Source organism: Lissotriton helveticus, chromosome 12, assembly GCF_964261635.1.
Source record: "Lissotriton helveticus chromosome 12, aLisHel1.1, whole genome shotgun sequence".
NCBI classification, from domain to species: domain Eukaryota; kingdom Metazoa; phylum Chordata; class Amphibia; order Caudata; family Salamandridae; genus Lissotriton; species Lissotriton helveticus.
The window spans coordinates 305,760,215-305,786,373 of NC_136073.1; the positions used below are offsets into that span (position 1 = coordinate 305,760,215).

The 26,159-nt window shown below is 43.9% G+C and overlaps 1 protein-coding gene across 6 annotated transcripts in view; it reads left to right on the forward strand.

Moving 5' to 3' along the window:
- LOC144799803 (fatty acyl-CoA hydrolase precursor, medium chain-like) overlaps window positions 1-26,159 on the forward strand; it is a 447,680-nt gene that overhangs the window by 242,974 nt on the left and 178,547 nt on the right. For all 6 annotated transcript variants that reach the window (XR_013603879.1, XR_013603877.1, XR_013603878.1 and 3 more), the window contains exons 8-9: window positions 7,049-7,153; window positions 16,085-16,225. Coding sequence is in view for 3 of the 6 variants with exons in the window: in XM_078671374.1 (XP_078527500.1) it covers window positions 7,049-7,153; window positions 16,085-16,225 (246 nt within the window). In the remaining 3 variants the exon portion in view is untranslated. The remainder of the gene's footprint in view (window positions 1-7,048; window positions 7,154-16,084; window positions 16,226-26,159) is intronic.

Sequence of the window (26,159 nt, forward strand, 5' to 3'; positions counted from 1 at the left end):
TTTCAACTGTTCTCTCCCTAGTGCTCAGGAAATGCAACAAGAGGAAGACCCCTGAAGATGAGATACTACATGACAAAACTATAAATCCTAATTTCATCTCCGTTTTCATGAGAAAAGGCAGAAGTATTTGGGTCTGGAACTACACACCAAGAATACCCTTGCCATTTCTCATAGCTAGAGGCACAGTGAGGGTCCAGGCATTATGGCTTACTTAAATCCCTGCATATTTTACCAAAAAACATCAAAAATATACATAAAACAACAAAATGTCCTCTCACTTTCAATGGCAGATAGCTTTAGTAGTGAGACGGTGGGTCGGCCTGCAACTACAGAGCCCTACTTAAGCAGGGCATTCATGAAAACTAGGGATCCAGAAGAATCCAGGGTGGTGCAGCTTTTGTAAAATAAGATTCTGATGGATACAGCTACCTGCAGACTCCACACCTTTTGAATTCCTCACCTTTTGAATATCCACATGTGCCTGCTTTCCATTGAAACTTTCTCGATATCTCCCCCACGTCGATAGGGGTATTGGTATATACATGGCTCTGCCGGCGGCACTGCATGACATCAATGGAGCCATAAGAAGCCCCCGTCTGCATGCTGAAGCCTGTTCCTTATTTTCAGCACCTTCAGAACTTAAATATTTTTATTAACTCCCCTTAGGGAATTGTCCTGTTTTTCTGTGTTTTTCCCAATTTGGTGTAAGAAAGGGCTGGGGCCACCCAAAGGGAGGGGGAGGGCCCACCCTGCACTGATGGGGCAGCAGAGACCTGTGTTACATTCCTAACCAAGGTGTGCAAGAGAAATCTTCATTATTATTGAGTAATCTTCCCATCCCAACGGTGACTACCCATAGAAAGACTGGCCATAAATGAGAGCAACTGCTCTCAAACTGTATACAAAAATAAATACAACACGAATGCAAAAATGAACACAAAAATGAATACAAAAGGTTTAATTTTATTCAGCTTTCCAATATGGGTGGTTTAACTTTTGTATGGCGTGAATGGCTTGTGTGGAAAGCATTACTATAATTAAAGTTAAAATGACAAATGCAGGGAGGGGTGCAGAATACACATATAGTATGAAATGTGGTTTGGTGATATTTTCAGATAGCACGGCTCAGAAAAAGAACAAGCATTGGCATAGCCAATAGGTCTCGCTTGTGGGACCTTATAAGTATTTAGTTTTGCAGCACGAGCAACACGAGTGGTGGGGGAAAAGCACGAGGGAGACAGCAACACAGGAAGAAGTACACAAAGGAGACAGCAACACATGGCAGAGAAGATAAGCGGCGCACGGAGACAAAGTGAAATAATGCGTCACCAACACGTTAACGGCGCCCTTGTGGGAAATTGGCACCAAAGAAGAAATATGGGGAAGCAAAATATTTCAAGCGCCAAATGATTTTAATGATCTATAGTGATAAAGTGGTAAACAAGGGAGAGAGCAACACGAGTGGTGGGGGAAAAGCACGAGGGAGACAGCAACACAGGAAGAAGTACACGAAGGAGACAGCAACACATGGCAGAGAAGATGAGCGGCGCACGGAGACAAAGTGAAATAATGCGTCACCAACACGTACCTGATAATGCAGAGCGGCCGGGAAACTGAAAGTACGGCCGGCCGGCCAGCCATGATTAATTAGTTAGGGGAGGAGAAGCCGCAGAGCGCACGCTGGGCGAAGCCCTTTGATGTGCTGTACGGCCGTGAATGCGCGTGCTTGTTTGATCACGTGATTCACGTGAACTTAATGAAAACCGCAGCGCAAGAAGCCCTTGGTTGACGAGGATTTCGAGCACTTGAATTCTCGCTCCGCTCGATGCCCTTGCGCGCATCGATAGGTCGCGAGACCTAAAAAGGCAAAAGTTGCTTATGGTTTTTGAGCTGTACTATCTGAATGTAAAAAGCAAAGGGCATGATTTTGACTTTGTCTGATGGTGGTGTAATTTACTCCCAGCATGGCAAGGCTACTCCGCTGACCAAATTTAGAACTGTCCCGGCGGCCCAGCAGACATCTCTTGCATTTACAGGAACTGCCGTCACATCAGTTCCTATAAATTCATTGAAAGTTTGACTGGCGACTCCATCAACATGAGGCATCTGTACGTCAAACTTCTGATATTTTTATTTTATTTTCAAAAATAAAATACCAAAGCAGGATTTCAAATGGGGAGCACATCTTGAGGAACTTGCATAGCCATAAAAGTATGGGGAGGGGTACACAATGTGCTTAGTTTGAGCTGATGGTAGCAGGTGGGGCCCACTGACACTCACTTTTGGGCATTACGTTTTCTTGAAAAGACTTTGAACCAGAGCAAGAGAGAGAAAAGCAAAGAAGGAGGGAAGAAGGAGTAAGAGAAAGACAGGAAAACAGTGACAAAGGGAGAAGGCTGAGATGAAAAAGAATCTGCGATAGAGAGCTAAAGAGGCAGGGAGTACTTGTGATGAAGTTAATAAGAATTAGGTGGAACTTACCCTTGGTATTAGGCCCGTACGTCGATAGTGCTGGCCGTGGACTTCGTGGCAAAATATGGGTTCCAGCACTTATTCTTTTACAAACTGAGCACTAAGTACACTGTTTGTTAAAACCAGCTGAAAAGACAGTTGCTGCAGGATAATCTCAATCACAATAGGGAAAACCTGAAGTCAGGTCAAAAATTAACCGAATGCCATACAATAACGTTTTTTGAACCTGAGTTTGAGTTTAAAATATTTCTTAAGCGCAACGTGCACCTGGCGGTTTCTTGGCGCTGTAAGGTACTAAGATCCTGAGGGATAAGAAGAGCGGGAAGACAGGGAAGGAGTTTATGGGGAGAAGGCTTGTGTGAAAAGAAAAGTCTTCAGTGCCTTGCGGAAAAGGGTGTACTGGGCACAGGATCTGAGGTGAGCCGGGAGAGAATTTTAAAATGCAGGTGCAAGTGTAGAGAGTTTGGAGCCTCCCCATTTTTTCCGTTTGAATCGAGGAACTACGAGCAGTTGTTGGGCAGATGAGCGTAGCTCCCTGGCCGGGGCATAAGGTTGGATTTCTGAGGTGATGAAGGCAGGAGCTGAGCCGGAACGGGCATTGAAGGTGATGCATCCCAGTTTAAACAGGGCTCGTTCACGAATGGGGATCCAGTGTAGGGACTTGAGGAAGGGAGTGACGTGATGGGATTTAGAAAGGTTGAATACCAGGCGGGCCGCCTGGTTCTGGACTAGTTGGAGTCGTCGCACACTGTAGGCGGGCATGCTGCAGTAAAGGGCATTGCCGTAGTCCAGGCGGGAGATAACCATCGCCAGTACTATGAGTTTTAGGGCCAAAAATGAAAAAAACGGGAAACTTTACGGATGGTGCGGAGAGAAAGGAAAGACAAGGACACCACCGAGCGAAGGGAGAGTAGATCATTCAATTTGAAACCGAGTGTTTTTACGGAGGGAGACAGAGTGGGGGGAGGACCTAGGGAGGGGGGCCAGAAGAGAGAGGACCAGGGACTGGAGAGACCGCCTGTCAACACCAACTCCGTTTTGTCGGGGTTTAATTTTAGGTGGTTGAAGTTCATCCAGTCCTGGATGAACGTCATGGTAGACTGAAAATTGGACATGGACTCCGGGGATGTGGATAAAGAAAAAATGAGCTGGAGGTCATCCGCATAGTTGTAGACGGAGACCTCCTGCTGTTGAAGGGCGAAAATAAGGGGGGCAATATACAAATTAAATAACAGGGGAGAGAGAGAAGAGCCCTGTGGGACCCCGCATTGGACCGCACGGAAGTCCGCAGAGAAATCACCCAAGCGCACTGCCTGGGTGCGGTCTCTCAGAAAGGAGGACAGCCAGACCAAGGCAGAGCCTCCGATCCCCGCCGCTCTGACACGGGAGAGTAAGATGGCATGATCAACCGTGTCAAAGGCGGCGAAGAGATCTAGGAGTACCAGGGCCTGGGGGTGGTTAGTGTCCATACCCTCTCTGAGGTTGTCAAGGACCGATAGCACTACGGACTCCGTGGAGTGTGCGGGCGGAACCCAGCCTGTCGGGGGGCTAATATCCTGTTCTCCTCTACGAAGGCACTGAGCGTGCTTGTTACATGGCGCTCCAGAACCTTCGCCAAAAATGGCAGAAGTGAAATGGGGCGGTAGTTGATCAGTGCTGAGGGGTCGGCGCCAGGTTTTTTGAGGATGGGCAAAATGATGGCTGATTTGAGAGGTGGAATAACGGTGCCCTGTAATAGTGAGCTGTTAAGAAGGGTAAGAGGGGGCGATGGACAAGCGGAAAAGATCTGTTTGAGGATGTGAGCGGGACAGGGGTCTAAAGGCGAACCCGACTTAACCAAAGGTAAAAGGGAAAGAAAAGATTCTTCAGTAAGAAGAGGGAAAGAGTCGAGATGTGCTACAGCTGGGGGAAACTGGGGGTCAGCAAAGGAAGGGGAGGGGGGGAGAATATTTGCTTTTATGTTCGAGATTTTATCTAGAAAAAAAGAATTGAGAGAATCACATAGGTGCTGGGAGGGAGAGGGTTTGAGGGTGGCCCGGTCAGAGTATGCGAGGTCATGCACAATGGCGTAGATTTCTCTAGGCTGGTTTTCGGCTGTTAAGATTTTAGAGGAAAAGTAGGCCTTTTTGGTGTCTAAAATAGATTTTTTATAGCAGGCCAGTAGGGAGGTATACTGGTTCCTAAGATTTGGGCAATAGTGTCGCCTCCAGGAGCGTTCCGCACGGCGGACTTTAAGTTTAAGAGCCTTCAGATTCTCATTGAACCAGCAATTTGCATCGTTGGTGCGCCTGGATGGCACCCGCTTTAAGGGGGCGACTGAGTCGCAGCCTGAGCGGAGCCATGAATTGATGGAATCGGCTTGACCGGAGGACGACAGACCATGGAGATCCGGGCTGGAGACAGAAAGTGTGGCAGACAGGGAGGCTATATCCACGCGGTTCCAGGAGCGCGCCCAGGTGTTTTTTGGGAGAGAGGGCTTGAGAGCTGGGCTAAGGAGTAGGGAAAATGAAATAAGAAAGTGATCGGACCAAGTGCAAGGGGAAATGGACAGTGAGGAGACTGGGCAGTTGAGAGACCAGATCTGATCAAGGGTGTGTCCATGGAGGTGTGTTGGGGCGTGAACGGAGGGAGCGAAATTGAGGGAGCGGAGGGTCTCAGAAAACTTTCGATGAGGTGCATTCAGCCGGATCTGAAGGCCAAAAGTTGAAATCGCCAATAATCAGGATGGAAGCGTTGTTTACTGCTAGGGTAGCCACTAGGTCTAGGAATCTGGGGAGAAAGAGATGAGGAGTTGAGGGGGGGCGGTACACAAGAAAACAGGTGAGCGGAGTACTAAAGGAAAGTGAGCAGACAACTAAAAAGTCTGAAGTGCCGATGGAGGAGAAGACTAGGGGTTGAAAGACGAGTTCTCTTCGGGCGATCAGGGCGACGCCTCCACCCGGTTTTCCGGGGGGACGGTCGGCACGCAGGGCATAATAGGAGGCTAGGAGCATGGCTAATAACGGGGGGGAGGGAGCTGTCGCAAAACCAGGTCTCTGTCAACAGTAAATGGTCGGGTTTGTGCAGGTCCAGTAAGTTAAAAAGTTTGTGATAATGCTTGACCGCTGACCTGGTGTTCAGGTAAAATGCGGATAGAAGGGTGGGGGATGGGCGTGCTGGTGGGCCCAGACAGGGACTAGTGGTAGGGGGGGAAGGAAAGGGGGAAGAGTGGGGAGAAATGTAAGAGGCAGACAATCCCAGCTTAGTGATACGTGCTGTTGCAATGTCATCCAGGGGCCAAGGGCCCTGGAGTTCGAGCAACTGTGTGGGAGAGTATTGTATGGAGTGGGTATAGGGGGTCGCCCCTGGACCCGGTCGGACTCGGACGGGCGCAGACGGGCTTGCCTTAGGCGCGCCTTTGGCGCGCAATCGTCGCGCCCGCTGCGCTCGTCCGCTGCGCGTCCGATGGATACACATAATTTATGGATAGATGGAAGGGGGCCAGGAGGGCGTGGCCTCCTGAAGGGGGCGTGGCCTGCGGCCTGGGCGGGATGGCGGCAAAGAGTGTCTATCGCCGGTTTCGGACAGCGCTGAATCCGCTGCAGGAACCAGTGTGGAGGTAGATGGTAAGTGAAGATTAAAACAGTTGCAAAGAATCACAGACAAATTGTTAAAAAAAAACGAGCTGACTCCCGGCTTCCGCCTCAGGAGTTAAGTAACCTTATAATGGCGGTGCTAGCAATCAGCGTCGCTATATAGCGTTGGGCGGGGGGCGTGGCCTCCTGAAGGGGGCGTGGCCTGCGGCCTGGGCGGGGTGGCGGCAAAGAGTGTTTATCTCCGGTTTCGGACAGCGCTGAATCCGCTGCAGGAACCAGTGTGGAGGCAGATGGTAAGTGAAGATTAAAACAGTTGCAAAGAATCACAGACAAATTGTTAAAAAAAACGAGCTGACTCCCGGCTTCCGCCTCAGGAGTTAAGTAACCTTATAATGGCGGCGCTAGCAATCAGCGTCGCTATATAGCGTTGGGCAGGGGGGCCTGGCCTGCGGCCTGGGCGGGGTGGCGGCAAAGAGTGTCTATTGCCGGTTTCGGACAGCGCTGAATCCGCTGCAGGAACCAGTGTGGAGGCAGATGGTAAGTGAAGATTAAAACAGTTGCAAAGAATCACAGACAAATTGTTAAAAAAAACAAACGAGCTGACTCCCGGCTTCCGCCTCAGGAGTTAAGTAACCTTATAATGGCGGCGCTAGCAATCAGCGTCGCTATATAGCGTTGGGCGGGGGGCGTGGCCTCCTGAAGGGGGCATGGCCTGCGGCCTGGGCGGGATGGCGGCAAAGAGTGTCTATCGCCGGTTTCGGACAGCGCTGAATCCGCTGCAGGAACCAGTGTGGAGGCAGATGGTAAGTGAAGATTAAAACAGTTGCAAAGAATCACAGACAAATTGTTAAAAAAAAAAACGAGCTGACTCCCGGCTTCCGCCTCAGGAGTTAGGTAACCTTATAAACCTGACTTTACCCCTGCACCTATAGTGAGGAAGTAAGACTCCCATGTTTTAACCAGAAGAGCCATAACATTGTTTCCTCTTTTTATGATTGTAGATGATTGCTAACCTGTCCAACTGTGAAACAGGAAATTCTATGGCAACGATTACCTGCATGAGAAAGAAAACTGAAGAGGAGATCCTGAAAGTTACCTCAGAAATGGTATGAGCCGACATTGCAGTTTTATAATAATAATAATAATCCACATTTGTAAAGCGCACAATCACCCATAAGGGTCTCTAGGCGCTGGGGGCCGTCGGGAAGATTAAGCAAGCTATTGCCCAGAGTCACATGGTGCTGGGCTAACCTGCCGCCAGAGCCAGGGATCGAACCGTGATCCCCAGATTCCAGCGTCAGTCGCCCTGGCCGCGGCGCCACACCTCTACCTCGTTTACAAATCAATCCTACAATACAAGAGTGAAGTGTAGAGATGTGTGATGAGTGAACTTAGGAACTGGAACTGTTTTCAAGCAACTTTTACAACCTTTGGTTTAGACAGTTTGCATCTTTTTGATCAAATTCAAGGTTTTTTAGGAGAAGAGAACTGTTGTAACTGGGATATGTCTTAAATTTTTACGAAGAGATCTTTTGGTTCTGATCTAGCTGCATTCTACCTGGCAGAGGAGCATCAGTCTTCACTGTGACCCTTCCACTTGTAAGAGTGTGGGTTGAGTTCCCAGCAGTTCCGGACTTAGTCGACAATGTCCCTGGAGGTGCTTTACAAGACCTTCAGCCTACACCTGTACAGCCATACACGACTTACATGTGAACCGCCCAAAAACTGGAATCCTAAACCCCGTGGTACTGGATAACCAAAATTTAAGAAGAGCCCAACACTTTGACCAACAGTTTAATACACATATATGAACAGTTTCTACGCACTTACGCCCCGATTCACTAAGAAAGTAAAAAATGTGCGTTTACAGTGGCACAAATCCATTCTGAATTAATTTTCTTTTCCACGCTCATAATCAAACCGCTATCCTTGTCTTCTGACAGGTTTGGTGGTGGTCATTTCCTTGTCCTACAATAAAATGGATTTACTCCTGGTCTTAAAAGGAGTAATTCTCCAAACTCTTTTAGTGTGGTAAACTATCCGCAAACGATTTGTGAATACCTGCATGCTTGCATGTTTATGAGTGTTTTACCAGCTTATCCCGGTCTCCTCACCCTAGAATACCTTCAACAGGATTCTCAAGAAAGATTTGCTTACACATAAATTAATGTGATGCTGTTTAAACAACAACGCTTAAATGTTAATACATCCATTTATCAATGCAAATCCATATTCTGTGTCTAACAAAGTACAGTTACATTTGCATATGTGCAAATAAGTTACAGAACAGGTATTGATTAACCATCCCATATAGGAAAAGCAAGGCTTTTTCTGGAAAAATGTTTGAGACTACTCTGAAAGAGACAGAAGCACTGAGCTGCATACATAGGGGTCTATTTACTACTCTTTCATGCAATGCAGGACAGCAAGCACAATTTCAATGATATAAAGCATTTCTGCTCTTTCCTTGGTCTGGGACACTGTGTTGCAGCCTAGTGCTAACGCAAGCACTCTTGCACCATAGTGCAAGGGTTCCTATGTTATAGGCAGGATTGTTTCTGTGCAGGAAGGAATACCCCCCCCCCCCAAGCGTAATTTTTTTCTTTCCATGTGTTCTGCAGAATGCAGCTCACATGGCAAGACTAAATTATGAGGAAAAATAGATATTTCTCCTTGTTACGTCTCACTGTGGGAGGTGTAGGATTTTGCTGCATTCCCAGTTTCCCAGCTTTGGATAATCTAGTAATGCGCAAAAATGCATGGGTGGATGCATGGGAACAGCCCTGCTCCACCCAACGTTCCAACATTGAAATATAACTTTAGGCTGTGCAAGCAGCATTACATTTCTTTTACAAAGCCACGCAAATCGCTCCTTGTGTGGCTTTGTAGATATTACTGAAGCCTTTGCGCTGGTTTTGTGTCACCTCATGTGATGCAAAGACAACTTAAAGGCTTTATAAATGTGGCCCAGAGTGTCTACCAGTACAGTGCCTAAGAGAACACCCAGTTTCAGCTTCAACCAGGAGAGTCCTTAATGGCAGCTGAAGATTTTCCCATTTTACTTGAATCTCTTAGCTACTTAGGGCCAAATGAATCAATGTTTAGTGTCTCAGTTGAGCCACACAAGGTGACACAGGTGATGCAAAACCTCGATTCAGATTCACCAAGCCACTCAAAGCCACCCTGTGTGGCTTGTTGTTCTGTTGTAGTGCAAAGCAGTGCAATTTGCTGCTCTGTTTTTCTCTGCATGGCGGGGCGTTACTCGCATGTAGTGTGGGTGTTCTCACACGTCCACCTATGTATTCTGACCATTCCCAGATGCACCACCACTAATAGAGCTGGGAATGCATCAGGATTGTATGCCTTCCCACCAGAGTCACAACAAGGAGACATATCTTTATTTCTCCACCTTGTTTCCTCTCTCTAAGTGTGCTGCAAACATTTGACAGTACATTTAGAAAGAGGAAAATGCCTCTGAGTTTGTTTTTTTTTGGCAGGAAGGTATCTCTTGCGGCACAAAAACAATCCTGCCTATAACACATGCACTCTTGCACACTCGCACAATGGTGCCTGCATTGATGCAAGGCACCACATTGTGCACCAGTGAAAGGAGAGTACATTAATCAGCCTGGCAGAGATCAAACAGAGTGCTTTTGCACAAAAATTCTTGATATGAACTTTGGCAATGTTTTAGGTTGAGCAGGGATTCCCATAGTAATAGTGCAAATGAAGTCAAGTGTATTTATTAAAAGAGTACCCAGGCTGCATAAATGGGAGACAGGAAGGTTTCATAATCCAAATGTCAGCATGCTGCCCAGTTCTCTTTTTAGGAAATGTGCATGATTTCTGCCATCTTGGAAGATGATAATTAAGATGTTGGACCGAGGTACCCAGTGTTATAAAGTACACTAACCAAGTGTGAGAATGTGGGTGTATTATATGATATGACTGTGGAGCCTTAACATCCAGTGTACTCTCAAAATCTTAGGTCCAGTCAGGCTCATTTGTAAACCTTAAGCTCAACCCTAGGGAGGTGTGGCTTCGAGCAGTACAGCTTGACAAAGGAACTTAGGGCCTAAAAATAGCAAACCTGCGGTGGAGGTGCAGTGGCGGTCGGGGACAGCTGCACCAGTGGTCTGACTTCCTCATTATGACTACGGTAGTTGGACTGCATTATGACCCCAGCAGCCGCCGGGGGTCCGTGATCCCTCTGCAGTGGAGTTGTGGTCTAGGGCAGCAATATGCTGCCAATTCTGATGCGCCACTGCCAAGCATTTTACGACTTTCCTGACCTCGACACTGTTCATGGTGCTGATCCCGCCATTAAAGTGTAGTAGTCAGCAAAGCAGGGGGGTCTACAGGGCCCGCTGGTGCCCCTGTGCATGGGGATGCATGCAGGGGGGCACACGGTGTGCCCTCCTGTGCGCATGCACCCAGTCCCTGCTTGGCATGGACTGCACAGTCCATGCCATGCAGGAATTTGCTTTGGTGCTTCTTCAGCGCGCAGTTCAAAGGCTCACATATAAGCCTTAAAACTGCACTGCTGCAGGACCGCCAGACCACGAAATGTTGCATATGACAGCTGGTGGTTGTCGATTTTAGCGGAGAGGGAGCGGGGTGCTGGTGTAGCGGCTCGCTCCCACACAGCCAAAGTCATAATCAAGCCCTTAGTCAGAAGCATTTAAAAGCCCCAAACAATTAAATTATTAGAAAGTCACACCACAAGGAAGAGACACAACAAAAATTATATAAATGTAGAGCATATTTTAATGAAGTTTATGGTTAAGATCCACCAAAGAGATTCGGAGATACACATTTTTTAATTTTTAAATGCAACCGCAGACAAGTATTGCTCAAAAAAAAGTTTGAAATCTTTTGAAAAGTTTGGAAGAGTTAGTTCGGCAACTTCGGCCCGGCTTGGGTGACCAAATCCGACAGGATGGTGGTCTAGGGGGCCAGAGAGGTTATTTTGAACAGTTACCTGGCCACCACGGAATCATTAGGGCAAGTTCCAAGCTCTACAGGACTTCCATAGACTACAACTGAGTGGTCCTGATGCTGGGGATGCAAGCTAAAAAAATGCCCAAAGAATGCTCCAGTTAACGTGTGTTCATTGGTGGTGTCCTTGTTGTTGTGAATCTAACCACGGGTGACGAAGGGCGACTTTGGCCACATCAATCAAATTCCCTTAAAGACCTCTATGTTGCAGTTGCAGGCCAGCCAATGTTGGGCTGCTGGTCTTGTTGCACCACAATTGAGGAGAAATCCTTAGATGGGGTCTAGTGTCCCTTTGGTTTGACGAATCGGGGCTCTCCAATAGCACTCCTGGGCCCGGTAGGCACAGGTTCAAATTTTGGCTATCTTGGATTTGTCCTTTTGTGCGGCCGGTAACTGGTAGTGGCAAAACTTCTGTGATTACTACCAACTTGTTGATTTGTGCTCTTTCAGCTCTTGTGACCCTGGAGCTGGTTTCAGGAGATCAGCTTTCTGATCCTTGAAGTCACTGATGTGAGATGAGATGGGAATAAACTTTTCCCCAGGTCAGGAGCAGCAGGCATAGCCCAAACTTTACCAGCCTAATGTGCAGCAGGTGCAGTCCTACCAACTGTGCCGCTTCTCTTCATGCACTTTCAACGGTAGCAGGGAAGTCCTTCTTCGATCCTCTCTTCAAGTCAAACATGATCCGGAAAACACAGTACCAAGGGTGTCAAATTTATCCCAGGATAGTGCCCTCAGGGCACCACGCAGTAATTAGCCAATGGGCTACTGGGTCCCTCCCACCCTATTCATGTGTTTCCAGTGAACTGTGGCATCTGCCTATCCCAGTGAGCACTGTTCTATCTACATTCAAAATGTCCCTTCCTCAGCCATCGGGAGAGAGAGAGAGACAAGTGGATTCAGTCTCCCTTGGCAATATGATTAAACAAATTAGAATCCACTCAGAAAGTGGTGGTGATCCCTAAAGTGATGGGGAGCACACAGTGTTGTTTAAATGCCCCTCACACACCAACAGGCCCCTTGGTGTCATGCTTCATCATCGGGGCCTTCGCACCCCTCTGCGGGATGCGACGTGCTACGACTCACGAATACGTAGGAGCACTTGATAGTGAGCTATGTGTAGGTGTGTGTTTGAGGGAAGAAGTGTTAGTGGTGAGGTGAGGTGAAAAAGTGAAAATTAATTAAAAAATACCTGGCTCGTAGGAAAAATTATTTATTCTGTCCTCGGCTGGTATCACTAAAAGTGCAAAGTGAGGTTGATAATATACGTATTAGGGTATATCAATCAATGCAAGCGTCGACATGTTTCGGAGTCCAGCGACTCCTTCCTCAGGACGAGGATATGCACGTTATCCTCACCTTACTCACATGGACTGTAGAATGTCAAAGTGTATTCTACAAAAAACAAAAACTAGGTGAAATGTACCTATTAATGTAATTATGGAAAAGCTCAGTTGCGCCCAATTGGCGTTAGAGAAACCTGTGGAATAAAAAGACATAATAAACATCTCAGTCGGACGTCCAGGAACAGGGAAAAAGACAATGCTTTCCAGTCAATAATGGGTGAACAGAACCAAAAATAAGGTTCAGGAACCCTGTAAAAAACGTTGAAAATGACACACACTAGACATAGACATACATCTGTAGTAAAATACGTGAGGATATTTGTTCTCCCCACAACATCACTGTGGAGCAGGGGGAGGGGTTGTTAAATGGAGGCTTACTTATATTTCAAGGTTTGATGACCTCATGAGCCTAAGCGTGGTATTGGGGGATTCCTTCCTCACTGCTCAGAAAAGCAACCTAAAGGATATTAAGGGAGGGTTTTAGGTTGTTGTAGTAATTTGGGAGAGAAAAAAATAAAGCTCATCCTCGATGTTATGACCCAACTCACGGTTACTGCATGGTATAATTGCCTGCCTTCCCCTCAACGCTGCTCCGATGAAGTGTGGAGTGAGGTTGGCGATTTTACTCTTATATACTGCCCTTGCTTCCAAATGGGGAGTAGATTGGTTGATTAGGCACGGAAACATGCCCAAATACGGCTGTTCTGAGTAGATGAGGTCCGGTACTGCTCGTTAGGCAAAGGCGCGGTACGGGGATCGAGTGCGCATGCGCCAGAAGCTAGCGCTGATGTAATCGCGCATACGTGATGCCCGGGACTCGACTGAGACTGTTACAGTCAACGCGCATGTGTAACGCCCAGACGCCAGCACCTGTTGCAGGCTAGGGCATTGTGAAAGATAGAGGCAATTTTATTCGTCTGGCGTCATGGTTTATCAGAGCGTCAATATTTATAAAGGACGATGTTACTCTGCACATTAGGCCTATGTTGTGAGAGGAAAAATAAAGAAGTGGCCAAGGATGATTAATATGGGGGTAGCGCCTATGTTTAACAGCGCATCCTGAGGTAGCTAGCACCCTGCACATTGCTGTCAGAAAAAAAGGGGGGCTTTTGCTAGCTATTCAGGGGTTGCCTAACTCGAATTGCACCCTTTATACAAGCAGTCTAATTACATATTGAGGTCAAGGCTCTCTCAGTAATGATACATTTCATCTAGGTACTGCGGGGAAAAGTATGAAGGTTGCCATGAGTCTGTAATGTTAACCTTATGGGCAAAATGGGAGCTGTCATTGTACTTTCAACGTAGCTGGCTCCAAGGAATAGAGTCATTCAGCCCAGAGGTGTCAGTCCCAAGACGGAACACCCAACGTTGTTCTTTTTCAAATAACCCTGACTCTGTGGGCAATTGCTCAATCACTGTCCATTGTAACTCATTCACACAGTGTTGGTGTTCAAGGAAATGGGCTGCCATCTTTGTAGTTGATTTTTTGCATCTAATGTTGCTTTTATGCTCATTAATCCTTACTTTGACTTGCCTCGTTGTCATTCCCACGTATTCCTTCTTGCAAGGGCACGTGATCAGGTACACCACGTTTTTGCTGTTACAGTTGGTGAATGTGCGTTGTTCCCAACTAGTACCATTCGTGAAGGTGAGAGTCTGGCTTTTCTTAGTAAGATGGCAACTATTACAGTTGCCACAAGGGTGATGGCCCTGTATTCCTTGTAACCTGGTTTGTTCCACTTTGTTTGTGGGAGGTCTTGTGTGGACAAGCATGTCCTTTAAATTCCTACCACGTTTGTGAGCAAACAGCGGTTTTTCCAGATTCAATGAGCCGCTTGTTAGTATACGCCAATGTTTGTTGACCAGTTTGGATACTTGGTTTGCAACTGGACTGTAGGTAGTCACACAGACTGTTCTGTTCGGTTGGTCATCCTTCTGGACTTTATCTTCCAAGAGGGCTTCACGGTTGTTATTCCTGGCTCTTTTCATTGCCTTCTGGATGACGTGATTCGGATATTTTCTTTGTCTCAGTTTCCTGCTCAAGTCAATGGCCTGTGTTTTGTACTTGGCTACATCGCTGCAGTTGCGACGTAGGCGCAGGAACTGCCCGTATGGTAAGTTCTCCCTCAGGTGACGAGGATGGAAACTGTCAAACCTGAGGAGGCAGTTCCTCGCTGTAGGTTTAAAATGGGTTTCTGTCTTTAGCAAACTTCTCCAACTTGTCTGCAGGAACAAAAGGCATCCTTCCCGGGAGTGTTGTGACAGGTGGCTCTTCAAAGGCAGCTTTCTCTTTCAAACTCGCCTTTTGGGCTAAACCCCGAGTGGCCTATCTGGGTGCCGAGGTAACCCCTCACTCTGCTTTTGTTCCTTAGCCTGGGAGTCATTCACATGTTTCCCAGGAAGGCAGAAAGTTGTCTGCGTGCTAAGGCCTTTGTAAGGCCACTGGACTAGCTGGGCACTGAGTGGCAACTTTCTAAAAGTTGCTTACATTTAAAAGTGACATAAAACTCGACTTGCTATCAAGTCAGATTAAATGCTGTGATTAATTTGAAAACTTACATTACTTAGGTAGTTCCTTTCAGAAATTATCCAAGCTGGGAATGCCAGCTGATAATCATGTGTTAGCCAATGGGGCATGATAACCAGTGGGGCAACTACATTTTCCCCAGCAAAACAGCAATGTTGAAGTGTTGCTGTTAAGACATATAAAACATATATATCTTACCTAACAATATACAGCTCCCTGCCATAAGACTTCATTGGTCTTACGTACGGGAGGCTTCCACATAAGGTTAAGGGAGTGGTGGCTTTGCTGTTGGTTTTAATGGCAAAGGCGAACTAGCAGTGTACACACAACCTTTCCGATTTGCAGTGCCAGGCTGGGAACCATTTTTTCCTTTGTCACACTCAGGGTGGCACAACCAGTGCTGCAGCTCTGTGAGAACACTCTGTCTTACATACCCTAGATACCTTGAGTGCAAAATACCAGGGACTTATAAGTAAGTCAGTACTTGCCAATTGGGTATAGCCAATTCAACATACTTTTGTTAAAGGTTGAGAACACTGGCACTGGGGTCTGGTTAGCAGGTCTCTGTGCACTCTGAAAGTCAAGAAACTAGTAACTAACATCATTCGAAAAATGTTGGGTTGATTATGCAAAAAGAGGCATTTCCTTACACAAAGAAAGCAAGAAAGATTTATCAGTGCACAGTTCAGAAACATAAGCGCACTCCTATGACGGTTTCACACATTGGCATGAAGAGCACCGAGGAACTAATCCAACAATACACTGAAAGATTTGAGGATGGTTTATCATTAATTCACAGATCTCACTCGGAGCTGGTGGGAAATTGCAGCAGTCATGGTGAACACACACTATAGAAAGATTTGTCTTCTTGCACAGATCTCACTATGATTTGCAGGATTTACTGCCCTCCCCATGTGAGCTCCAATTTGTTGAATATCCTCTTGGTGTAGAGCCAACATTCCTCATTTCAGGTCGATATCTTCTAGGTGAAATTGCACGTGGTATCATTTCATTTGAGGTAGTTTGTGCCACAGCAATGAGAAGTTACAGGGTGTTTTTAAAAAAAAATATTCTACTTTAATAATTACATTGTTTTAAAAAGACACAAATACAGCAGTATATTTCTCCACCCCAATAATAAATGAGTGACTATGTTTACCATCTAGCCATATCTGTACGTACCTGCTGTTGTCGATGGAATATTTCTTCCGAAGAGCCCAGAGGAGCTTCTGGTCAAGAAAGATTACCATGCGGTGCCTTACATCATTGGGTTCAACAACGACGAGTGTGGATGGCTGCTTCTTACAGTAAGTAGATATTAACTTTGCAATAATACTGATGATGCCAGAAATGTGCACAAATTGGGTTAAAGAACGAGTGTAGATGGTTACTTTACAATAACTGCTGATGCCAGAAGTGTGCACAAATTACCTTTACAACATCAATTAATCATTTGCACACACTTTTTTTTAAAATGAGAATTAGCAAAGTTACTGCTTCAGTTCAGGAATGTGAATCACAGATATGCGCTGTTGCAGATGTAATCAACATAGGGGCATATTTGCAAGCCCCTTGCGCCGCCGGGGCATCACTTTTGTTGATGTACCTGCAGCGCAGTGTGTTGCTCCATAGTTACAAGGCCAAGTGAAATCGCACTGCGTGGTTTTTCGTGGCCTTGTAAATTAGGTCCCTTTTCATGCAGCACTTTGCGTGAAAGGGGCATGCCATGGGTGTTTCTGAGGGTGCTCCCACGCAACACCTGTGGATCCTGCCGTATTCCCAGGTTTATGATTTGTAAACCTAGTAATGCATCAGACTCCTACACCACACCTCCCCAGGGGGGTATGCAGCGTTTAGAACGCAAGCATTACCACGGAATACCTTTACAACGCGGGCGTGACAACGAAAGTTGTTACCGCGCATTGCGCTGGGGGGCGCTCAAGGATAGTAAATGATTTAATTTACTATCCCAACACCTTCCCTACTATCCACGGGGACTGGTGTTGGAATAGTAAATTAAATTAATCAATTTTGCGCCCCCCAGCGCAAAGCGTGGTAACAACTTTCGTTGTTACGAACGCGTTGTAAAGGTACGCGTTGTCAATGTATGCGTTCTAACGTCATACATCCCCCCAGGGGAGGCGTAAAGTGGCTCAACGAGGAAAAATACTTTTATTTCTACTCGTTTTTTCCTCTTTCTATGCGTAATGCATTCTGAGGGACACATAGAAAGAGGAAAACAACTCTTGTGATTGTTTTTGTACAGGAAGGTGTCCCTTCCTGCACAAAAACAATCTCCCCTAAAACACAGACTCCCTTGCACCATGGGGCAAGGTTGTCTGCATTGGCACATGGCGGTCAACAGAGCACCAGCACTGGAGAGAGCTTAGGGATATGTGATGTCGTTGTAAATATGAAGCATCCCTGGTCAATGAAAGTGACGCAGCACAGCCAAATGGCTTGCGGTGTCGCACTGTGTAACTTTCTTGTAAATAAGGCCCATAGTCATGCAAGTGATCCAGCGCTGCTCCAAACCAAACCTTCAAACCATCACTATATTTCCCAGGAGCTATCACACATTACTCATCCGTGGGGCCCATAACACCGCGAGTCACTCACTCACACAAATCACCCTGCTCCCAGGATCAGTGAAGACTAGAGGAGGAGATGCTGGATTTTAGCAGAGTGTCTTATTTCATCTAATCAATCTAAAATGTTATACATTATATACATCAGCAGTTTACCTTTTAAGAAACATTAAAACACCCCACCATTTGGTCAATGGCTAAGCTAGTAAAAGTTAACTAATGGATATCAAGACCAGCTTAATTCTCCATTTATTTAATTTTTATTTAAAGACAATCTTCTAGCATGACCTTATTTTATTTAGCCTTAATTTAATAATCATACATTTTAATTCACCTATAGAAAAAGAAGTTTAAATTCAAACAGTTTACATTTATTAGCAGAATAGTTCAGGAAATAAGTCAAAACAATATTACCAAAGATCTCAGTAAATGGACATCAGGGTTAGCGTAGGAAAATTCCCCAAAACCGCCTCTCTATTCTTTCTTGTTGTTTACCTCCCATGCGGACTCCGTTTCCATCAAAAGTTAAAGTCAAGCAAAGTTCAAAGTCTTTGCACCATAGAAAAATTCATCAGCCCCACAGCATGTCGTGGTGCGAAAATAAAATGAAAAGCAAGCTTTTTTTCTTCACTTTCTAATGTCCTCTTTTATACCCTTTTTCCCTAACTATCTATCTAAAATTTGAATCTTTCAGGGTCCTCACTCAACCTCATTGGTCCATTTAAGGGGTGGATGAGCATCATCTCATCCCCTCATTGTCCATATTTCCGTCAAGTTATCGTTATAATTAAAAAAAGGTTCCGATTGTTGATCCTTGTATTTTTCACTTCGGAAAAAGTTCTCAGGCTCACGACTCGGTCATACAAATCGTGGCACCCTTCTGCACTCCAGGCCACGCTGACCTTGACCCACGCTGCACAGGCACAGACTGCTTGCACATCTCTCGAACATAGTTGCGCATGCGTAAATAACCACAGTTTCAGAGTCTCGCAAACCTTCAATTTTTTCTTAGGCCGCATGGGCCATAATGGAAACTATTATAGAAACAAACACAATTAAACGTTAGATTTCGAAGTACAGGCCTTCTGTTTATCTCCCCACATTCTAAGATAACCCTGTAAGTTATTACCTAGCATTTAAAGCAACGATTAAACATTGTTTTCTTACCATTCTCCATCATTTCTGCCACAATAATACATTTAGGAAGCATACATACACAAGTTTTCATCAGATTATAACATTTGCGTACAATGGGGCCTATTACGATTGCGTTTTTTCCGCATCCTCCGCAGCTTTTCCGCCGCAGTTGGCTTACAACCGCGGCGGAAAAGCTCGAATATGGTGGCGGTGTCTCTCAGACACCGCCAGCCATATTAGGATGGGCTTTAAAAAATGCTTTTCCGCAGCGGGTTTTCCGCCGTGGAAAAGCATGTGGAACTTCACTGCGGGGGCCTGTTGCGGGCCCCCTGGGTGAAGGGGGGTGGGGGGGTGGGGGATGCACATGGGGGGTACCTATGGTACTCCCCTGCATTTGTATGCAGCAATCGGCAGGCACCGCACGGTGCCTGCTGCTTTCTGCATACAAAAGCAATGTATGCATTTTTACCATTGCGGCGGGTGCAGCTTGAAGCCGCACCCGCCACAATGGTAAAAATAGAGGATGTGACCGCCAGGGTGGCGGTCACATCCTAATTGGACAGGAGGGAACTCCGCAGGCCATGCGGAGGTTCCCTCCTCCTCTATGGTCGCGGACGGACTCAAGTCCGTCCGCGATCATAATGGGCCCCTATGTTAGTATGACGATTTCACTTAATTAGTATATTATGATTCACAACATAAGCAAATTAGTATCCCACGTGTATATGTGTGTGTGCTTTCTATTCTACGTTTGTTAATTTCAAAACCACATGAGTAATACATATTACTGTTATGGAAAAGAAATTTTATAAGGGGTATACAAAGATTTTTGTTTTCACCCTCGCTCCATCACAAGCAATTTGTATTCAACATGTGGATTCCCTCTTTCTGACCATACTTGCTTGTCCCTGTTTTATTTAGAACTTTTTTTCGATCACTGATAGGAGTGTAAGGCTTCACACACTCAAATTATTGAAGGCTTGAAAGACTCATTATCATTTAAGAAAAACAACCAACCCAAGACCATGTTAACAGACCACTTTGATGAGAGTCAATGATGCACCAAAACCACAGTGCTGAGGACACAAATGAAAGTAAAGCACTATATCCATGCACCTAACATTGAGTAGAAGCACCCCTTAAAGGTAATGCAAGTGTCCTCAATATGGTATGCCCTTTGCTGACGTAGCAACAGAGCTTGGATTTTATTTGCACTTAATAGAGAACAGCTCCTCAGAGTGCCATTCCATAAACATACAGCGGAACCAGGCCAGATACTACATCAGACCAAGTCCCAGCGCGATTCTAAACTTTGAGGTAAAATGTGAAAGCAGCCATTTTCTGCATTGATTTCACTGCCTCACATGCTGTGAGGGTGTTCTGAATGTTCACAAGCACAGCTGTTGCCTCCAGTGGTCTCACCCTTTTATTGTAGGTTGCGTGGTTCTCTGTAGCACATTTTCTTCTGAAACATAGAGATGAGAAGGGCGGCTCCAGTTTGCCAACATTTGACTCCACACACACCTTCAGCAACACCATTCTTCTTCTGCAGGAAAGAATGACGGTGTTGTGTAATATTTGGTATCCCCTTGGGAAGATGTATCCCCTGTGCTTCAGCACTCTATGGAGGCCATGCCTATTCAGAAAGCCGGAACAGCTTCACAGCAACCACGCCCACCTCGGGAGAGCCAAACCTCAACTCCAGCAGGCAGAAGCAGCAGTGCTCTAAAGCTGCCACTAGAAATGCACCCATTGCTCTACTTACGGGGACACTCAGAAAGGGTTTTAAGAGAGTGCTTAACTGTGCCATTTGTTTATCCTACCATGACCTCTGACTATTTACGCTGACAGCCTCAGAATTTTATCTAAATGTAAAACAAAGGATAAAATAAATTGAGCTCTCGGATGGTAACCCAAAAATTAGTTTACGGAAATGGAATGAAACTAGCACAAGGAAAAAAGAGTAATAACAAGACGAGGGAAAGTACAAAACAGAAGCAGGCTCTAAATGCATGCAGCCAGAGGAAGAGAACCACATTTACACAGTAAAATGCTGTGCAGCCTTAAAAAAAACTCCAAGCCTTCACAGAGGATGGGAATGAGTACTTGGGCCATGAGAAACTGATAAGAAAAATACAGAAGCGAGAAAAGGAAAAAACCAATAAAATGGGTGGAAAGTAAAGTTGCAAGCAAACTGACCAATAAGAAGAGAAGGCGGGATGGAAATCCCTTTTAAGATATGTTGAATACAATAGATTTCACAAGCACAGTAGAAGCGCTGAGCAGGTAAAACCTAAAAATCAAATTTAATACAATTTAATTGTGGGCCACTATCATCTGATTAAATCATTTGTGGGAGACACTGCTTGAGCAAGGATGACGCTCTGAAAAATTGGACTGATTTGGTCAGAGAAGATGTGGAAGAGGGCTGTATTAAATTAACATTTTCCAACACCTTTGGTAATGAAGGGGATCCTCAGGCTGGAAGGAACGTGAGGACTCAGCAAAAATGGTTTTAGCAAATCAGTATAGTAGGCAAAGAAACTCTAACCATCATGTCTATTCTTGGCCTTATGATGAAAAGAAGTATTTTATGCAAGAAACATGGTTGCTGGATAGGTAAACATTAGTTTTAATATGTTTTTTAATCTAACTGTGCGAGGCAATAGGTTTAGGCCAGTAGGGAGGCAAGGGGTATTGATAAATAACTAAAGGTTGATGCCTGATACTTGGAAAAAGTTGTAATTAGAATTGCTCAACAGTAGTAAGAATTGAAGAGTACTCAACCTAAAATGAAACAGGCCTGCATTGATGTGTATGTTGTAATTAGGTTTAAATTGAAAAGTATTTATGTTCATTAAAGGAAAATAGAGCCCATGTTAGCGAAAGGTAGGCTGGGATGGTAATACTAGTAGAATGCAAAATAAACCTGATAATTATAGATACCGTACTACAAAGATGAACACACAGTAGTTTTTATCGGAAACTAATGCATGCTTAGAACAGTCTCCAATGTACTCTGTTGAATCAGGGTTACACCCTGGTGTTTTAATGGGGAATCCATTTTAACCCAAAGTTGAAAATGTTCAACTGTAGGAATGTAAACGATCAAACTGTGAGGTGCACTTTTATGAGCACGGCAATTTATCATCAGTGTATATCATATTTACGTGGACGATTATGCATTGTTTAGGCTGGCTGATTTATTTTTAGCAGTTAATTTGAAGGGCAGTGACAAGTTACAAATAAAGGTAATTTTTACAGTAATGATGGTAATACAGTACAAAATTTAGACCAGGCAGCCATAAAGGTGGGGTTATTGGTACACAAGGAGAGTGACATAGTTAATTAGTGTAAAGTCATAGCGATATTACAATATAACTTATTGAGTGAGACTAACTCTAGGTTATTAGAGGAATGCAAATTAAAATACATCAAATAGCAGTTAGCCAGAGTGGCTGTATCAAAAATACTGTTTTACATAGTCATTGGTTTGACAGTGAATGCATAAAAAAGCCCTGCACTGTTTGACAAACTTTCAGAAGATATTCTAAAAGGAAATCTGTGGAGTCTTTTTACAAAGGACTGTGGAAAGATTATACCATTCTTATCAAATAGGAGAAGAAAGAATATACTGTAAAAGCATGAGAAATCTTTAAGGAAATTATGATTAAGGAAGATAGACATTTTTTGACTCTGAGTTTTCAAGATAGAAGCAAAGTCGAAATTGAGGGAGAACGATGGGAAGAGTACTTATGTATGCCATGTGTGCCCCGTCAAGACAATACAAAGCACAGAAGTCCGAGAATGTGGTTGACAAAGAGGAGCTCTTCGTAAGTGTTGTGGAATTGAGAGAATTGAATGTCAGATCCAGACAATATTACTAGAATAGTTTATTTTAAACATAATCCAGCATTATAGGCTGAATTTTTGCATTCCTATTTTAAATTCATAGAATCCACAGTGAAATACTAGATAGCTGGAGAAAACCAATAATTGCTCGTATTCATAAAAATAAGGATGAGCCTGAAAACCCTGATAAGTACAGATTGTTTTTATTTTCAGATGTGTCTTCAGAAATAGAATTTGTTGCTAAGATGTTACTGCAAGAATTAGAGGACTGGGTGTTTAACTTGAAATGAATTCCAATAGAGCATGCAGAATTTTAAATAGGGCAGTCTACCTCATAATATAAATTTGCCTTAAGTTATACAATGCATAACACTATGGAGAATGTATAAGTTTCTCTCTTTTTCATGGTTTTTAAATCAGCTTTTGATATGGCGGACAGGAATGTACTATTGATTAAGATTAAGTAAGTAGGGTTAGAGATGCCTAAGGGTTTATTGAGTTTACTAATCACAGCAAAACGTGGTCACAGGTAAAGCTTAAGCAGTCCAGAATGGATTTCAGGAGGGTTGCGTGCTAGACCCCTGTTGTTATATTTATTTATTCATGACCTGCGATCTGTTCTAAGATTTTCAGGTGGGAATCCAACCAGGGTACTTGGGGCCATATTATCAAGAACGGCGTTACAATTATCGCTGGTTTAGTGGCAGAAAACTGCAGCTAAAGCGGCGATAATGGGCTTGATAATATGCCCTGGACAATTCCAATAGAAGCCCATGTTCAGACCAAGCATGGACTTCTATTGGAATTCTCAAGGGCATATTATCATGTCCATTATTGCCTCTTTAGCTGCAGTTTTCTGCCGCTAAACCAGCAATAATTGTTCATGCCATTCTTGATAATATGCCCCTTAATGCTTCAGTTATGGTGATGTTTTATGAAGATGACCTTTTGGTTTTGTATTGTGCACCTGTAGGTTTACAGAGGCAATTCGAAGCTTTAGATGTATAGTTTACATTGAATGGAATAACAATAAGTATAACGAAGATGCAGGTTAGTCCCAAAAAAGTTGTATTTTATTAGGAGCTTTAGTAACTTACATATAGAGATTATTAGTTCCCCATAATATTTGGGCATGATTTTTATTAATCACATTATAAAGATGGCGAGAGCAGCATTGCTGGAACTATGTATTTTTAATTTACACTCAGGTGGTCTTTCTCTGCAATCATTCCTTAGGGCATATTCTGTGAAAATAGAGTCTACAATATGTTATCGATTGTCAGGGTGGACTAATTACCGGACCAAGGCCAGATTTTAAGAAATTTGAAAGTTATATGCTTTGAGACTGACAGGGTTTTGGCTTTCTGGTAGAGAAAGAGTGGTAGAAGCAATTCATTTGAAACTTGGATTCTGTTCCTAAAAAAACAGAGGAATGAGGCAGCTTGAAACAACATTAATCTCTCATTAGGACAAGAGTGCATGGGCAGCAGATTCTTTAAAAGGGTTGTATCAGTTTCTGACCAAATACATTCTTAAAGAAAGTAGTTCTGACAAATTGTTCTTGTCGAACGTTGTTTGACGAGTTTGTCTTTTGAAGAAACATTAGTTTCTTCACTTTTTATTGTTTGGAGGACTTTTCACCCCCAAACCTATTTTTAAGAGTGTTCCTCCGAACCCCCTCAACTCCCCGTCCTGTTCTTTAATACCCATAGTTGTGTACCTTCCTGCTTTACTACTTCCCCCTATCTATTTATGTTTTCCCCATTCTATACACCCTCCCACATTACTTTCCCTTTTACTCCCTTCTATTCTTTCGTCTCCCCTTCCCTTTCTTTAATACTCACGTCTTCTACCCTCCCACTTTACTCCTTTTTTTATTTTACATTTATTACTTTGTATGTTTCCCCACACTGTACTATACACCCGCCTCTCTTACCATTCTCTTGATAAAATATGCCTATTCCATTAACACATACTATTTTCGTGGAAACCGTCAGCCTGATTTTTTCAGGCTGACTTTCTTCATGCATAAAAATGGTGTGCAGTTTTGAAGACCTATTTAGCAACTCTAGTAACATTGAACAAAAGCAGAGACATAACTTAAATGCATTTATATCTCATTCTAAGTATTATTGATCTTATGAAGGAGGCTGATTCAAAAACCCTAGAAAATATCAGCAAATGTGTAAAGGCAGAAGCCTTTGTTAAATCTTTTCTTGAAGATAAAAATTATATAGACAATAGGATGTTATTATTTTTGAAAAACCTAAAGCAGAGTGGGTGCATTATCTACTGAAAGGTCAAAATATGCATTTAAGACATGAAATGCTCATTTTTCGATGAGGATCATATTTTATCTATGATACTTTACTTAAGCTTAAATGTGGTGTTAACTGCAGCTGATTGACTTGTTATTGTGCATTTATGATTGTTGCGTCACAAATTGTTAATAGCTTGAAAGCAGTTCTTAAGCAATCAAATGCCCATACAGTGAATAGAGCTTTTGAATGTTTTTAAAGTTTAAACACACAAACTGTCACAGTAGCATCTGCATTATTGGTTCTAGGATTAACAAAACTGTTACAAAAGATGGCCTTGTTTTGAATTAAAAAATGTTCTTCTGTGATCTCTATTGTATCTTTCCTAGAACATGTACATAGTACATACGTTGTTTTCATGATGTAAATTGTGGGCAATACATTGTTACTGTCAATAAAGCTTTCTTCGATCATTAAAAATCATAAAATGAAACAAAACAATTACAAAATCATAAAAATATATTATCTTACAAAGATAAAAACCAAATATCAAATGTAGATACAATAAAAGTAAATATGACTTCATGACAAGTACATATTGCTTAAAAACATCAGATCAAGCAGGCAACTGTTTTCTGACCCTAAGAGCCCCATTCAAAAACTTGCCATGTTAAAACAGATTAAAGGACTTTTCAGCATTTGTAAGTAAACCAATGCTGGTCTAGCTTGCACAAAGATGTGATCCTTAAGTAAAGGCATTATATAACAATACCGAAGGGTCGATAGTGGCCACAGAAAAAAATGAAATGCATGGTATCCTGTGGAGAAAAGTAATCACAAGAACAAGGACCTCTCTCTTCCACTTTGTTTCTACCATTTGGAATTGCTAAGGACCAGTGTAGAGGGTTTAGTCTGAATCTGGTCAACAAATATTGATGTTGAGAATATGTTACAATGATTAATTAAGGCTCCTCAGGGGGCAGGTTTTTAGCATGATATAAGATTGCACTGTAGGTTTATGAAGTTCCTTTTTAAGCCCATGGTACGAAGGAATTACTCCCTCGCCCAACTCAAATCCTTAATGGTGATGCTTTACGGGTTCTCAAATACGCCAGGGCATCCCAATTTGTATGTATTATCCTTGATGTATTTAATCCAAGGGATGTGTAATGCCCTATCTAGTGCCCGGCAATCTTCAATAATAACATGATGTAGGGCAAGCACCGGATTACACCAAACCCTGATCCATCGACGTAAACGGTCAAGTGCCAATTGGTCACTTGTATACCCCAAACCCAGCTCTTCATTTACTATGTATGAAGAAACTGTTTGTGGAACGGCGAATAACTTTCTCCAAAATTTATTTTTAACAATCTGCAGGTCCCTCATAGCCAGACAACCGCAGA